Source organism: Dermochelys coriacea, chromosome 5 (assembly GCF_009764565.3).
Source record: "Dermochelys coriacea isolate rDerCor1 chromosome 5, rDerCor1.pri.v4, whole genome shotgun sequence".
NCBI classification, from domain to species: Eukaryota; Metazoa; Chordata; order Testudines; family Dermochelyidae; genus Dermochelys; species Dermochelys coriacea.
In genome coordinates this window covers 39316690-39332288 of record NC_050072.1, presented here as the reverse complement: position 1 = coordinate 39332288, position 15599 = coordinate 39316690, and the positions used below count along the sequence as shown (strand labels likewise).

Sequence of the window (15599 nt, the reverse complement as noted above, 5' to 3'; positions counted from 1 at the left end):
CCCCTTCCAGTGCCCCTCCCAGTACCCCTCCATGTCCCCTCCCAGTACCCCCTCCATCTCCTCCCAGCGCCCCCTCCCAGTACCCCCCTCCATGTCCCCTTCCAGTACCCCCTCAATGTCGACTTCCAGTGCCCCTCCATGCCCCCTCCCAGTACCCCCTCCATCTCCTCCCAATGCCCTTTCCCAGTACCCCTCCATGTCCCCTTCCAGTGCCCCCTTCCAGTACCCCCTCCATGTCCCCTCCTCGTACCCCCTCCCAGTACCCCTCCATCTCCTCCCAATGCCCTTTCCCAGTACCCCCTCCATGTCCCCTTCCAGTGCCCCCTCCCAGTACCCCCTCCATGTCCCCTTCCAGTGCCCCCTCCCAGTGCCCCCTCCATCTCCTCCCAATGCCGTTTCCCAGTACCCCCTCCATGTCCCCTCCTAGTAACCCCCTCCCAGTACCCCCTCCATCTCCTCCCAATGCCCTTTCCCAGTACTCCCTCCATGTCCCCTCCAGTACCCCCTCCATGTCCCCTTCCAGTGCCCCCTCCCAGTACCCCCTCCATCTCCTCCCAATGCCCTTTCCCAGTACTCCCTCCATGTCCCCTCCCAGTACCCCCTCCATGTCCCCTTCCAGTGCCCCCTCCCAGTACCCCCTCCATGTCCCCTCCCAGTACCCCCTCCATCTCCTCCCAGCGCCCCCTCCCAGTACCCCCTCCATGTCCCCTTCCAGTACCCCCTCAATGTCCCCTTCCAGTGCCCCCTCCATGCCCTCTTCCAGTGCCCCTCCCAGTACCCCCTTCATCTCCTCCCAATGCCCTTTCCCAGTACCCCCTCCATGTCCCTTTCCAGTGCCCCCTCCAGTACCCCCTCCATGTCCCCTCCTAGTACCCCCTCCCAGTACCCCCTCCATCTCCTCCCAATGCCCTTTCCCAGTACTCCCTCCATGTCCCCTTCCAGTGCCCCCTCCATGTCCCCTCCTAGTACCCCTCCCAGTACCCCCTCCATCTCCTCCCAATGTCCTTTCCCAGTACTCCCTCCATGTCCCCTCCCAGTACCCCCTCCATGTCCCCCTTCCAGTGCCCCCTCCATCTCCTCCCAATGCCCTTTCCCAGTACCCCCTCCATGTCCCCTTCCAGTGCCCCCTCCATGTCCCCTCCTAGTACCCCCTCCCAGTACCCCCTCCATCTCCTCCCAATGCCCTTTCCCAGTACCCCCTCCATGTCCCCTTCCAGTACCCCCTCCATGTCCCCTTCCAGTGCCCCCTCCCAGTACCCCCTCCATCTCCTCCCAATGCCCTTTCCCAGTACCCCCTCCATGTCCCCTTCCAGTGCCCCCTCCCAGTACCCCCTCCATGTCCCCTCCCAGTTACCCCTCCATCTCCTCCCAATGCCCTTTCCAGTACCCCCTCCATGTCCCCTTCCAGTGCCCCCTCCCAGTACCCCCTCCATGTCCCCTCCCAGTACCCCCTCCATCTCCTTCCAATGCCCTTTCCCAGTACCCCCTCCATGTCCCCTTCCAGTGCCCCCTCCCAGTACCCCCTCTATGTCCCCTCCTAGTACCCCCTCCCAGTACCCCCTCCATCTCCTCCCAATGCCCTTTCCCAGTACTCCCTCCATGTCCCTCCCAGTACCCCCTCCATGTCCCCTTCCAGTGCCCCCTCCCAGTACCCCCCTCCATGTCCCCTTCCAGTGCCCCCTCCCAGTACCCCCTCCATCTCCTCCCAATGCCCTTTCCCAGTACCCCCTCCATGTCCCCTTCCAGTGCCCCCTCCCACTACCCCCTCATGTCCCCTCCCAGACCCCCTCCATCTCCTCCCAATGCCCTTTCCCAGTACCCCCTCCATGTCCCCTTCCAGTGCCCCCTCCCAATACCCCCTCCATGTCCCCTCCCAGTACCCCCCTCCATCTCCTCCCAATGCCCTTTCCCAGTACCCCCTCCATGTCCCCTTCCAGTGCCCCTCCCAGTACCCCCTCTATGTCCCCTCCTAGTACCCCCTCCCAGTACCCCCCTCCATCTCCTCCCAATGCCCTTTCCCAGTACCCCCTCCATGTCCCCTTCCAGTACCCCCTCCATGTCCCCTCCCAGTACCCCCTCCCAGTACCCCCTCCATGTCCCCTTCCAGTGCCCCCTCCCAGTACCCCCTCCATCTCCTCCCAATGCCCTTTCCCAGTACCCCCTCCATGTCCCCTTCCAGTGCCCCTCCCAGTACCCCCTCTATGTCCCCTCCTAGTACCCCCTCCCAGTACCCCCTCCATCTCCTCCCAATGCCCTTTCCAGTACTCCCTCCATGTCCCCTCCCAGTACCCCCCTCCATGTCCCCTTCCAGTGCCCCCCTCCCAGTACCCCCTCCATGTCCCCTTCCAGTGCCCCCTCCCAGTACCCCCTCCATCTCCTCCCAATGCCCTTTCCCAGTACCCCCCTCCATGTCCCCTTCCAGTGCCCCCTCCCACTACCCCCTCCATGTCCCCTCCCAGACCCCCTCCATCTCCTCCCAATGCCCTTTCCCAGTACCCCCTCCATGTCCCCTTCCAGTGCCCCCTCCCAATACCCCTCCATGTCCCCTCCCAGTACCCCCTCCATCTCCTCCCAATGCCCTTTCCCAGTACCCCCTCCATGTCCCCTTCCAGTGCCCCCTCCCAGTACCCCCTCTATGTCCCCTCCTAGTACCACCTCCCAGTACCCCCTCCATCTCCTCCCAATGCCCTTTCCCAGTACCCCCTCCATGTCCCCTTCCAGTACCCCCTCCATGTCCCCTCCCAGTACCCCCTCCCAGTACCCCCTCCATGTCCCCTTCCAGTGCCCCCTCCCAGTACCCCCTCCATCTCCTCCCAATGTCCTTTCCCAGTACTCCCTCCATGTCCCCTCCCAGTACCCCCTCCATGTCCCCTTCCAGTGCCCCCTCCATCTCCTCCCAATGCCCTTTCCCAGTACCCCCTCCATGTCCCCTTCCAGTGCCCCCTCATGTCCCCTCCTAGTACCCCTCCCAGTACCCCCTCCATGTCCCCTTCCAGTGCCCCCTCCCAGTACCCCTCCATCTCTCCCAATGCCCTTTCCCAGTACCCCCTCCATGTCCCCTTCCAGTACCCCCTCCATGTCCCCTCCCAGTACCCCCTCCCAGTACCCCCTCCATGTCCCCTTCCAGTGCCCCCTCCCAGTACCCCCTCCATCTCCTCCCAGTACCCCCTCCATGTCCCCGCCCAGTTCACTCCCCCGAGGCTGCACAGTGGTTGTGCCGGCAGCTGGCCGATGCATCGGCCTCTTTGTCCTGCCCCTCCTCCTCCAATAGGGAGCGAGGAGGGGTCACGTGGTCACTTGGCCGTCCAATGAGAGGGCAGCGGCGTGGGGACCCTAATTCAAACTCTTCTTCCGCTCCGCCTTGTCCTGTGTCTGGTCGGGTTTCCGTGGAGACAGCGGGGCCTACCGGGCTATGGAGCCGCGACTGGTGGGCCCCGGGCCCTACCGGGCAACCCGGCTGGTAAGTCCCCGGCCGGATGCTGCAGCATCTGGTGGTGCCAGGGCATCGAGCTCCACCCCGGCCTCCTGCCTCGGACCGGTCCCCCAGCTCCCCGATCCCGCCCCCTCCGAGCATCCCCGGCGCCCCCCAGCCTCGCCCCCCTCCCCCGGAGCGGTCCCCGGGGGCGGCCCTCCGACCTCGCGCTCCCCGGCCTCCCTCACCCCCTTGCGGTCCCCCCCCCAGCGGTGCCCGGAGCTCCCGGCCTCCACCCCCCTCCCAGCGGTCCGCGGAGCCCCCCTTCTCGCCCCCCTCAGCGGCCTGCAGTGGCAGAGCCCTCCCGGAGCCCCCCGCCCCTGTGCTTCGGGCTCGTCCCCGGAGCCCTGTCTAGTTCCCCCCCCAACCCCCCGCATCTGCCTCTTTCCCTCTCTAGTCTGCTCCCCCCCCCACGCCTCCCCAGTGCTGCTACTTGGAGTCTCCTTGGTCTCTCCCTCTCCCTGGAGCCTTCTTCCTGCCCTCTTTGGCCACAGTTGTGACATGATTGATAACTCCGGTACCTGAATATTTGCAGTATGATTTTGTATCCATTAAAACCAATGCCTGCAAAATGCTCTAATTGTATTGGTATTGATTTCACATACCACAGTTCACCCATAAAGATTAGTTTTAGAGCTCGTGTAATTGTATCTCTCTCTTCCCCCCCCCCCCCTCTTTTCCAGTGGAATGAGACCATTGAACTCTTTCGTGAAGGGATGCCATTACGGAGGCATCGTAGTCTTTTCAAAAACTATGAGTGTTGCTTCAAAGCCTCAGAGGCAGTAGACTGGTTACATAAACTGCTCAGATGTAACCAAAACTTTGGCCCAGAAGTGACTCGTAATCAAACAATTCAGCTGCTTAAAAAATTTCTGAAAAATCATGTTATTGAAGATATCAAAGGAAGATGGGGCAAGGAAGACTTTGAGGACGACAGTCATTTATATAGGTAAATCATTGTATGATGTATCCTGGGTGAAGTTAGTTCTTGTGAAAGTAGGGGATTAATGACATTAGTTAGGGGTTTTGCAAACCTGCTTACTTTGTGCATCTACTTATCTCTAAGCACGCTCACCCATTATCTTTTATTACAGTCCTGCTCTTCAGTAGACCTAGAGATACTATGTTATTCTAATATTAGGAATCAAGTATCAGGGAGTAGCCATGATAGTCTGTATCCACAAAAACAACAAGGAGTTTGGTGGCACCTTAAAGACTAACAAATAAATCTGTTAATCTTTAAGGTGCCACTGAACTCCTTGTTGTTAATATTGGGAATGTTACTTGAAGCACCCTTGTATCTGAAGTTTTATTTTTTGAGCAACATATATAAACAGTTTCTAGTCACTCCCAAATAATCTGTAGTATACAAACCTGTTTTTTGCTTACTGTGACCAATATTTTTACTAAATAAATCAAAACATACACTAAAGTCCCCAATGCACTAACACTTATGCATGTGATTAATTATACACACTTGAGTACTTCCCTTGGTGGACTCCTGACTACACTTCCAGGAAGTTTTGGTCCTCATTTGTCATGGGCATCTGGGAAAATCAACTCCAGAGATAACTCCATTGAGTTTCTTCTGGGTCTCTTCCTCCTGTTTTTCTTTCTACCTCTTAGCCTTCAGCCCCCTAAATTCCTTACTCTGCTCTGACGTTCAGGAGCTTCTGCAGGGGCCATTTTTTCCAGCACCTTAGGGAGAGAAGAGATGGGTGTTTTCTGAATCCAAATCCTTCTTGCACTGTTAGATACCGCTTAGCATGTGAACAAGACTCCACCATCCCTGTCTATCCTGAACTGCTCTTTGTGTGGCCTCTTTGTTAAGTCCCATACGTTTTCCCTCTCTGTTGTGTTAAATGGAGGGATTCTTTCAGTTAGTGCCTTTATGTGTTCCTCCAGCTGCCTAATAGCATACCTGCCATGGTGGTAGTTCCGGCTTCATTTCTAAACCATGTACCAAATATTTTGATTTTCTTTTCTGGATAACTTTAGAGATAGAGGGTTGATGAAGTCTGATGATTTTCAGCATTTGTTACAAATTCATTCCATTTATTACCTTGTATTTTTCTAAGGCATTTGCTTTTGAAGGCATTTAGATGTCTGTCTGTACCTTTCATCGGCTTTCACATTCATGTATTAAGATGGAAATAACATTAGAATTGAAGATTTGTAGTTTGGGGTGTAAGTTGTAGATTTTCAATGACTAATTCTTGTTTAAACTGGAAAATGCAGCTGCAAGCTTGCTCATCATGATATTATTTCCTTCTGGATACCCCCCATTGGCTTGCACGTTCCTGCCAAGGTGTGTGAATTAATTCACTTCTTGTATTCCTTTGCCTTCTAAAGTTATGCTTGAGTGGGAGTTTCTGGAGTTCTTATTACATTTGTTTTTTCATAACTGATTAGTAACTTTGCCTTCTTTGCTATGCTGGACAGACTTGCAATCTCTGCTTGCATGTTAGTAGAACTGTGGTTTGGAAGAGCTACGACCGTCCAAACAATGGGTAAATCTCAAACAAGACTGGAGGCTATGTATGTTGGGTTAAAAAGAAATTTAGGTCGCCAAAAATTAAAAATCACCTGTTCATTGAGACCATCTTAGGAGGATGGGACAATTTTTTAAAAATTCCTGTCACTGAGGCCCTCTTCCTTAGCTACTAGAATTAATAACCAGGGATTTATCCCTAGGAAATATCAAAGTGTCTATTTGTTGTGTGGAAGAGCTGAGTTTACTCAATTCAGACAGTTATTCCTTGGTCTTGGTTTGAAATCATACCATGAGATATATATAATATACGGATCCAATATTTTCATAGTTTACAAATAAAATATTTTATTGTGAAATTTGGATATAAGACTGCTCTATCTTGACCTTTAACCACATTTGAGGCACTCCAGAGCAAACTGGAAGATCACAAAACATTTAATTTCTAAGACATATAGAACTTTGGTTGAAAAAGATGTTGATAGGAAAATAACCCAGATGAAAAGGTGGGAGAGGGATTTGGACAAATTGTTCTAGATGTGCAGGTCTCTGTACAGCAAAGGGGATATACATCTTCAATTAGTTTAGCTCACAAATGAAATTTTTATAAATTACTGTGTAGATGGCATTAGAGTCCAGTTAAGATGCATCATGTTTTTGCTACTAGGGATGCACTCCGTTGAGGGATTGCAGGGACAGGGGAACATACTTGCACATGTGGTGGTTGTGTCTAGAAATTAGATGGTTTGGGGAGGAAATTATTAAAGAGATTAATCTTTATAGCAAAATGCCAGCTTCTGAGAGATCCCCTGACCAGTTTACTTAATGCTTCAGTAAGGATCTACATTTTAAACAGAACTGACAAATTAATTTCTTTTTCATTGTTAGCAGCAAGACTTTGTATTGCATGTTATTGGAAAAATGTGACTTCTCCTATGGAAGTGTGGTGTAGTAAAATATGGACTGGCCTTATAATGGAGAAATTTTCATGCCCAGTACATACACAAGAGAAGTGCCCCCAAAAGTTATTTAGAAATTTGGTCACCCCTTTTTAGCGTACTCTGAGAGGGGGAACTCTTCAGCCACCAAGCCAGAATTGCTAGCTAAGTACTTCTGAATATTAACCTGATCCTGATAAACATATTACACCATACTATACTTATTACTTAATGTTTTATTGTAACTTCACCTTAATAAAGTTTCAAAAAAGGAAGGGAAAATAAAGGGCAACATCATCAGCAAAATCTAGATCTTCTAGCATACTGCTGTTTAACCATATGATGGTTGTGTTATATCCATTTATACTTTTTCTCATAATGAAGTTAATGGCAATACCCAACAGTAGATTTTATTCCTGCTATTTATTGGTCCAACCAATGCCCAGTAGGAGTCCATCCAACTCTGGACCTCCAGAGCTTGATCACCATCTCGGGAAGAAAAGTTCTGGATGAAAACACCTTCCAGATTGTGTTCGTTCTTTCTTTCTTTCTTTCTTTCTTTCTTTCTTTCTTTCTTTCTCCCCTCCCTCCTTCCCTCCCTCCCTCCCATGGTAATACTACATTATCTGGTCAGTCTGCAGGGATACCTACTTTCATGCCTCAATTTATCCCAGGCTTTGGCAGTCCTTCCCTTTGACTTAGGGGAATCTTTATTTCAGTTTGTCTCCCCACTTCCTCCTACTTTTACTTTTCAGGCTTCCACCAAGATCCTGGTAGCATTGCAAGGGCATATATCTATACCCTTATTTTGACAATATTCTCATCCATGCTTCTCTGAGTCCCAGGAGATTCACTCTCAGGACAGTGACCTTCAATATCTTTGTTTCCATGGCTTCCTGATGAATCTGCAAAGCTCTCTCTGCCACCCTGGTAATGCTGTACTGAGGAGCGGTGGTATACATTTAAATGTGGCAAAGCAGGTTGGGAGCCCTGTTCCAGGTTCTTATTTCCTCTCTTGTCTTGGTAAAGGCTATTTTTCATCTGCCAGGCCATTTCATAACCTGTGTGGACATAGTCTCTTGGCTTGCTGCTTACCTTCACCTTGTTGGTTTGGTCAGGTCGTCTCCTTCACTAGTCCTTCTCAGGTTGAGTGGAGCTTGGCAGGCAATCTCCTTTTGTAATGCTGGTGCCGTGTAGTGCAGTTCATATCAGGATCAGGGAAAAACTGATGGAGAGAAATATAGCAGGAGATGAAAAGGGATACTGGAAAGAGAGGAAGACAGACCAGGATGTCACATGTATCAGGCTGGAGTCCTTGCTGGTGCAGCGCTGATAGTCAAAAGTTGTCCCCACTTGGTGTCATGATGAAAATCCTTCTGTTGTGTGTGCAATGGGGTGGTAGAAGTTCCTTTCTTTCCTCCCCCAAGTCTTTTTTTTTTTTTTAAGGGTCCCCAAAAGGGGCAATTGGCAGACTTTTCCATCCTTTTGTTATTTTGTCCACCAATTAAACCTAATTTTTAAAGCACCAATTTTGGTCCCTTGATTTCCGAGTCCCCATCTCCTCTTGTTTACTAGTCATATCTTAAAAGTCCTTGGGTAGCATCAGTAGATCCTCTCTGTTTTTAAATAAATTCTGTCTTTTTTTGTCTCTTTACATCTTTTGTTAAACAATCGTATAAAACAGATCATTGTGACAATTCATTAACCTTTATCTACTTTTCACCTGCTAGACCCCAATTATTACATCATCATCTGCTGAGCCATTCTGTAACTGGCATGGACCTAATGTGTTGGGTCTGTTTTCGCCTTTGGCTATTTCAACCATACCCAGCTAACCTAGTGCTATTCTCTGAGAGAATCACTTTGTTCCTCCAGTCTTCCCTTTTGACAGCTTCCATTTCCTCAAGAGGGTCTCTACTTCCTACTTTCTGACCTTTCTTTCCTTATAACCATTATTATTCAATATTTTATATTGCAGCTTTTCAAATTGGGGTGCCTATATTGGGCTACTTTTCCATTCAGGGGGTTTGGTCTTTAGCCAAACAGAGGCCAAATATCACTCTTCTGTAGCTCAGGGCCTTTTTCCTAGTCCTTTAGGCCTGAGAGCTCCATGTCACGAGCAGACATGTCTTGATTTGATGTGGCACCAGGGTTGCTGTTGCCTCCATGAATAGATGGATATACTAAAGCCACCTTTAGAGGTTCATATTTTCTTCTGGTGTGCAGTTTCTCCAGGGCAAGAGCACTACTATTGTACAACGGCTCAGCTGTCATTCACTCACTCCTGGAGGTGGATCTTTTTTGCCTCTCAGGATGCATAGTTTAGGGTGTGCAGTCCTACAAGCATCACATTGATTTAAATCTTCTTTCAGTAATGGTTGCTACATCCACAGCCTGTCTGAAATATTTCTTCCTAGCATGTAAGAAGATAGAGACATTTGAGAAGGGAAAATTATACACCAGTAATTCCCTTTCTCTTTCCCCGCTTGCTCAGGGATATGTCTCTTGCATATCTCTTCTAGTCTGTCTTGTCTATTAACATCTCTTTAGCCCAGGAAGTCATTAGTTGATCAGAAGAAGGCTGATTAGGTGCTCAGATAGGTAACTTGTTTGCCTGCACTTCTGGTAAGTGGAGCCAGAATGCAATCTATTTAGAATCTTCTTTCCTAGGATGAGAGGTGAGGAGGAACAAAAGGAATTCATGTTAGTAACTTCTCCTGTCTTAAACTTTTGCTAGTTGATAATTGGCTGGGGTCATCAGAATAGCTAAAATTCATTTAAATGTTGTCTGGGTTTTTGTGTCCACGTACTCCCATGGTAACAACCACCATTAAAATATTTGTAACATTTTTATTAAAGATAGAGAAAAGAAGAAAAAAAACTTAACATTTGAAACATAAAGAATTAAGACTTTCATTTTAACAATTTCTCTTAATTCCTTTCCTTTAACTCAACAGAATCTTTCATTTGAGAAAACCCTGTTTGACAGTGCTTTTACATAGTATTAATGGTACTAATTGTCCTATGGAGGGGGAGAAAAAAGTTAGTTTATGGTCTTGAGCTATTGTTGCTGAAGCCTGATCTTGTTTACTTTAACACAAAATATACACAAACAAAAGGAAAGAGAAAAGGAAACAAAACAACAGAGGTAGAAGATGCTGACTTGTTTGCAACCTCACTCCTGGAGAAATACAAACACAGCATATGGTCTTGATAGCCACTATGAAATCTGTCCAACTTTTACCAGCTTCATGGTATTTAACGCATTGCTTTAAACTTGCTTCTCTGGTTTAGATTTATAGCAATGTTGCAAAGGTGGCTAAGCCCAGACACTTATTAGACAAAAGGTAAAAAAATAAAGCTAGAATAGAGAAGAAATAAGCTAGAGAAAGAAAACGACACATGCAGGAAGGATGATAGCAGGAATTTAAGGCTTGCATCCTGTGTGGTGTTTAGGATTTAGCAGAAACTAGTAAATGTGATCAGTGGTGCAAGTAGAATTCGTTTCTTACCAGTACACTGCACCAGCTAAAGGAGGGGGGACACGTGACCTCCCCACGTGACTCCTCACATGACCCAGCCCGGGGCCCCATGCTCTACCCCTCTCCTCCCCATGATCCATCCCATCTTACCGGGGGAGGAGGGCCCTCCTCCTGCTGCGCTGGAGACATCCAAACCGCAGGGTTCTCTGAAACTGCAGCAGTGAAAGGAACAGACCGTGGGGCCGCCCAGCGGCCCCACACCAGCAGCTCCTCCAGCGTGACTGTAGCGCCTCCAGCCATGTCTCCAGCCCTTGTCTCCATGCAGTGGCATCTCCTGTCTGGGGTCTGAACTGCAAGGCTCTCCTGGGAACTGCAGTGGCTAAAGAAGCATAATGTGCAGCTCCTCCGGTGCGGCTGTACCGCTCTGGGCCCTACCCCCAGCCCTGTCCTCTGGCGGGGCTGCCTACAGACCCCAGAGAGAGGACGCTAGACACAGCTGTGTAGAAGGGCTGGGGGTGGTACAGCAGCTCCATGTTCTGCTCCTCCAGTGTCTTTCCAGTACAGTGTACTGGCTACAAATATCCTACTGGTATGGCGTACTGTACCGTACCAACCTACTTGTACCACTGAATGTGGTGAGATGATTTAGTTGTCCCTGCCTACAGGCCAACCTCCTTTCTTCAGCAGCAGCATATGCTCTGCACACTCCCCATGTCCTACCCTAGTCATAAAGGGGCAGCTCCCATTTCTCTTATATAATTTATATCACCATTAACAAAAACAACAAATAGAACAATAAACAATATTCAAAATTGTTACTGAATATAAACAATATTAACCTATTTCTAAAAAAATCTCTTCTAGGGAACTCGCTCACATGTGTTCTTGACTGATTCATTGATATTTCTTCTGAAGATCCATCTTTCTCTGGTATCTTGACCACAGTTCTTTGCTCAAGGGAAGCAATTTCATGGCACTAATATGGGCTTTTTCTTTTTCAGTTGTGATGCATGTGGGTGGAACCTGTGATGGGTCAACAAGTATTTGGGTCAGGGTGTGCTCTATGACTGGTCCATGACACACTTTTTATTGAGAAGGAAGATGCATACGGGTCTGTTTCATGTGCTGTCTGTTTTGCTTTGGTGCGTTGTGCAACTGTCTTGAGAGCTAACGCTTGACAAGTTCTGCATGTGCCATCTTATTATTCGCCGTTTGTTGTTGTGAAACTTCAACTCTAAGTAACCATTAATCAGTGTGAATGTGGTGGTGTTGTTTTTTTATGTTGGAATGAATCTCTGCTTGGGCAATAAGCATTGCACTCCAGGTGGGCAGTAAAGAATGCTAACTCTCTCTAGTTTTCATGCCTCTTTTCCCCCTTCCTCCCACATCTTGAGAGAACTTTTTGTAGTATTTTTGTATGCATTTATATAGATTTTAATCTCTGGCAGATTATATGTTTTACCAGTAGCTTTTAATTGACATAGCCTTCATTCATTTTCTGGTTTATTTTTATGATCTTAACTAGTCTATTTTAGTAATAATTTCAAAACTCTTTTGAAAGATTAAACCAGGTTAATAGATCTTTGATCTATAGGTGCAACAGCTTACTATAATTCTCATTTTCTTTATGAACCTTGAATACCGTGTGCAGTTCTGATTGTCCCATCTCAATAAAAGATATATTAGAACTGGAAAAGGTACATAGAAGGGCAACAAAAATGATTAGCATTATGGAACATAATTATAGCTTCCATTTGAGGAGAGAGGAAAAAGACTGGCACTGTTCAGCTTGCAAAAGAGACAAGGGCAGATCTGGATAGAGGTCTAAAAATCATGACTGGTGTGGAGAAAATAAATAAGGGAGTGTTATTTATTCCTTCTCATAAAACAAGAACTAGGGGTCACCAAATGAAATTAATAGGTAGCAGCAATGTTCCCTCTAATTTTTTCCACCCATTTACGGAATGAATTTTGCTATGTGCACCAAGGTAATGTGCGGATGTGCACCACCAGTAGAAACAAAAAACCTAGAGATAATATATACATATTTTAAAAAAGTTACCATAGGGATAATTACTCCAACCAGGACAGGTTAGGTATTTTAGAACTCACAACTCAAAGAATTAAATTTAAGCATAAGAGAGAAATAAAAATTTTGAAATGCATAGACCAATCAAAAATATAAAAATACAGAGAATATGTGTGCATTGCAAGAAGTATCAAGAAGTAACAACAACAATACCAATAATACAAGTATGTGGTGGGAGGTGAGCGTGAAAGACTTTGTGTGTACGTGTGGGAGTCATAGACTCTGTGTGTGTGTGTGTGTGTGTGTGTGTGTGTGTGTGTGTGGGCCGTGGAGGGGAGAGAGGTGTGTGTGGGGGTGTCTCTGAGAGAGAAAGAGACAGACAGACAGACACACGTCTCTCCCCTCCACGGCCCCGAGGCTGGGGGAGAGGCGCCTCTCCCATCCCGGCCGCAGCCCCGGTCGGAGCTGGGGCTGGGGGTGAGAGGTGCCTCTTTTCCCCTCTCCCCAAGTTCCCCCAAACACCCGTCACCTCACCCCACTGCCCCCACCCTTCACATTCTCCATGCTCACCAGTGTGCCTGCCTGCGCGGCTGGTGCACAGCCCTTGATAGCCTCGTGTGGCCATGCAGGCACGCACCTTAGAGGGAACACAGCAGGGGTAAAACAAACATAAAAAAGTACTGAACTTCTTCACACAACACACAGTCAATCTGCAGAACTTGTTGCCAAGGGACGAAGTGAAGGCCAAAACTATAATTGGGTTAAAAAAAGAATTAGATAAGTTCATGGAGGATAGGTCCATCAGTGGCTATTAGCTAAGACAACTTGTCAAGGCTCTCACTGCCAGATGCTAGGACTGGATGACAGGGTATGGCTCATTTGATAATTGCCTTGCTCTGTTCAGTCTCTCTGAAGCATCTGGCATTGGCCACTATTGGAAGACAGGACACTGGGCTAGATGGACCATTGGTCTTACCCAATATGGCTATTCTTATGTTCTTATGAACTTGGAATACTTTTTATTTTATTTTAAAGTATGCAGTAAGATTGTGACTCTTTCACAGCTTGTTTCTTCTTATTGCATGAAAGCTCAGCTATCCTAAGAAATGTTTTTTCTACATTGTATCTTATACAAGATAATGGTTCAGGTTAACTAACAGTACATGTTTCAATGTATGACTATATTGGTTGATCCATGTTGTAGTTAGAGCCCTGCACGGATACAAAAATGTGGATCCGTATCTGATCCGCAAGAATCAACTTGTATCCGACCCGCGATCCACAGTCCGTCTTTTATCTGCATCCGCACCATACCCGCAGCAGCACACTCTCTCACAGTGCCTCTATGGCTTAATAATTGTGCATACTATTATTATTGTTGTTTGTTTGTTGTTTTAAACATCAATCTTATTATACAACAGGCATCAGAACAAATAGCCTTTTACATTAAAAATAATAAAATAAACGTGTCAAGTCAATACTGCTCAAATCACAAACTGAACTATAAAATAAAAAAGTCTGTCGCCTATTTAGAACGATTTATAAAGTCATCACTCTTAGAGCTCAGTAAGCCCAGTTTCTTTGCACCAGCCACTGTTCTCCCTGTGGAAGCATGCAAGGAGAATACTATTGCAGGGCTACAGTGCTTAATTTTTGCTGTGGCTTCTTGGGGCTGAGCCCTGGCACCTCTCAGCTTGGCAAGCCATCCTCCTAGAGGGGTTGTGAGAGGGCAGTGAGGAGCAATGACAGGCGCTCCATGACAGTTTCCCCATGTGCATGCAGGAGGGGAGTGCGCGGTTTGGGGTAAAAGGGGCATGGGGGGGAGTGCAGGGGTAGGGGCACTCAGGAGGGGGGTGAAGGTGCTCTCTGGCTGCTCAACCAGTGCTTAATTTGTGCCATATCAGGTCAGTTGGAAAGGGAGGCAGCTGTTTCTGCAAAGTAAGTCAGTATGGCTTCCCTCTCTGACTGACCTGATACGGCAATGAAGTCAGGAGAGGTTTTCTAAATTGCTTGGCTGCTTAAACTGCGGCAATAGGAGCAAGTGGGATTTTACTGCCTGTCTTAATCTATCGCCTCCCCTTTCTCTGTATATGGAGGTTGAGGGAATATGGGATCTGGAAGGTGGGAAAGTAGCCTCATAGACTATGAGATGCAGACAGTTGTTTCACTGCCTTTTGAGACCCTATATTTAGAACTCTGCATAAATATAAAATTTGTGTTTGCGTCCCATCTGCGATCTGCAAAAATAGTCTGTGGATATCCGTGGATTTGTAGGGCTCTAGTTGTAGTATAATCACTTTATTTGTATATAGTTCTGTCACATGTTACTCTTGTAACAAACTAATCTCCACTCAACTCATTTCTTAATTAAATGTAATTTATCTTGTGACATTTTGTGACCTAACGTTTTTTTCTCTGGTGAAAAGGCTTTCTTTTGAGTGCTGAAAATTGTCCTTTCACATTCATGTCCTCCTTTCAAATATCTTAAAGCAGTTTTGATTCTGTCTGTAGTTTGATTTTTTTAAAACAAGATTATAGGTCTGCTTGATAAATGCAATTCTGTTGGTATAGTAATCTTGGATTTCTCCAAGGCATTTGATTTGGTATATCATGGCATTCTGATTAAAAAATCTTGCATTATATGGACTTAATAGGGGACACATTAGAGGGATTAAAAACTGGCTTGCTGACAAATCTCCGTGTCAATGAGGGGGCCATTTCTAGAAGGCTTTCTTCTTGGTCCAATGCTTTTTAATATTTTTTTTAATCAACTATCTAGATGATGGTATAAAATGCTGTTAAAGTGTGCGCATGACACGCAGATTAATGGGATAGTAAAGGAGGACAGATTACTGTAGCAGAGTGATCTGAATCACCTGGTAAAATGGTCACAGGCTAACAAAATGCATTTTTAATTCAGATAGATGCAAGGTAATATATCTGGGAACCAAGAATGCAGGTTATACCTAAGAGGTGCAAGACACTGTATTAGAAAGCAGTGACTCATGGCTTGTCTTCACTACGGCACTGAATTGGTACAGCTGGTCGAAGCAGCGGCATCGATTTAGTGGATCTGGTGAAGACGCTATAAGTTGACGGGAGAGCATCTCCCGCTGACATAGTGCAGTGTAGAGACCATGTTAAGTCAATATAAGTTGCGTCGCTCAGGGGGGATGGGTTTTTTACA

At 47.1% G+C, this 15599-nt stretch overlaps 1 protein-coding gene across 1 annotated transcript in view; it reads left to right on the top strand.

The window, feature by feature from the left end:
* Window positions 1–3238: 3238 nt before the first annotated feature.
* The window catches only part of DEPDC1B (DEP domain containing 1B), a 72023-nt gene continuing 59662 nt past the window's right edge, over window positions 3239–15599 (top strand). Inside the window, exons 1-2 of the mRNA XM_038402561.2 lie at window positions 3239–3460; window positions 4156–4421. Coding sequence (XP_038258489.1) covers window positions 3413–3460; window positions 4156–4421 — 314 coding nt within the window. The 5' untranslated portion in view covers window positions 3239–3412. The remainder of the gene's footprint in view (window positions 3461–4155; window positions 4422–15599) is intronic.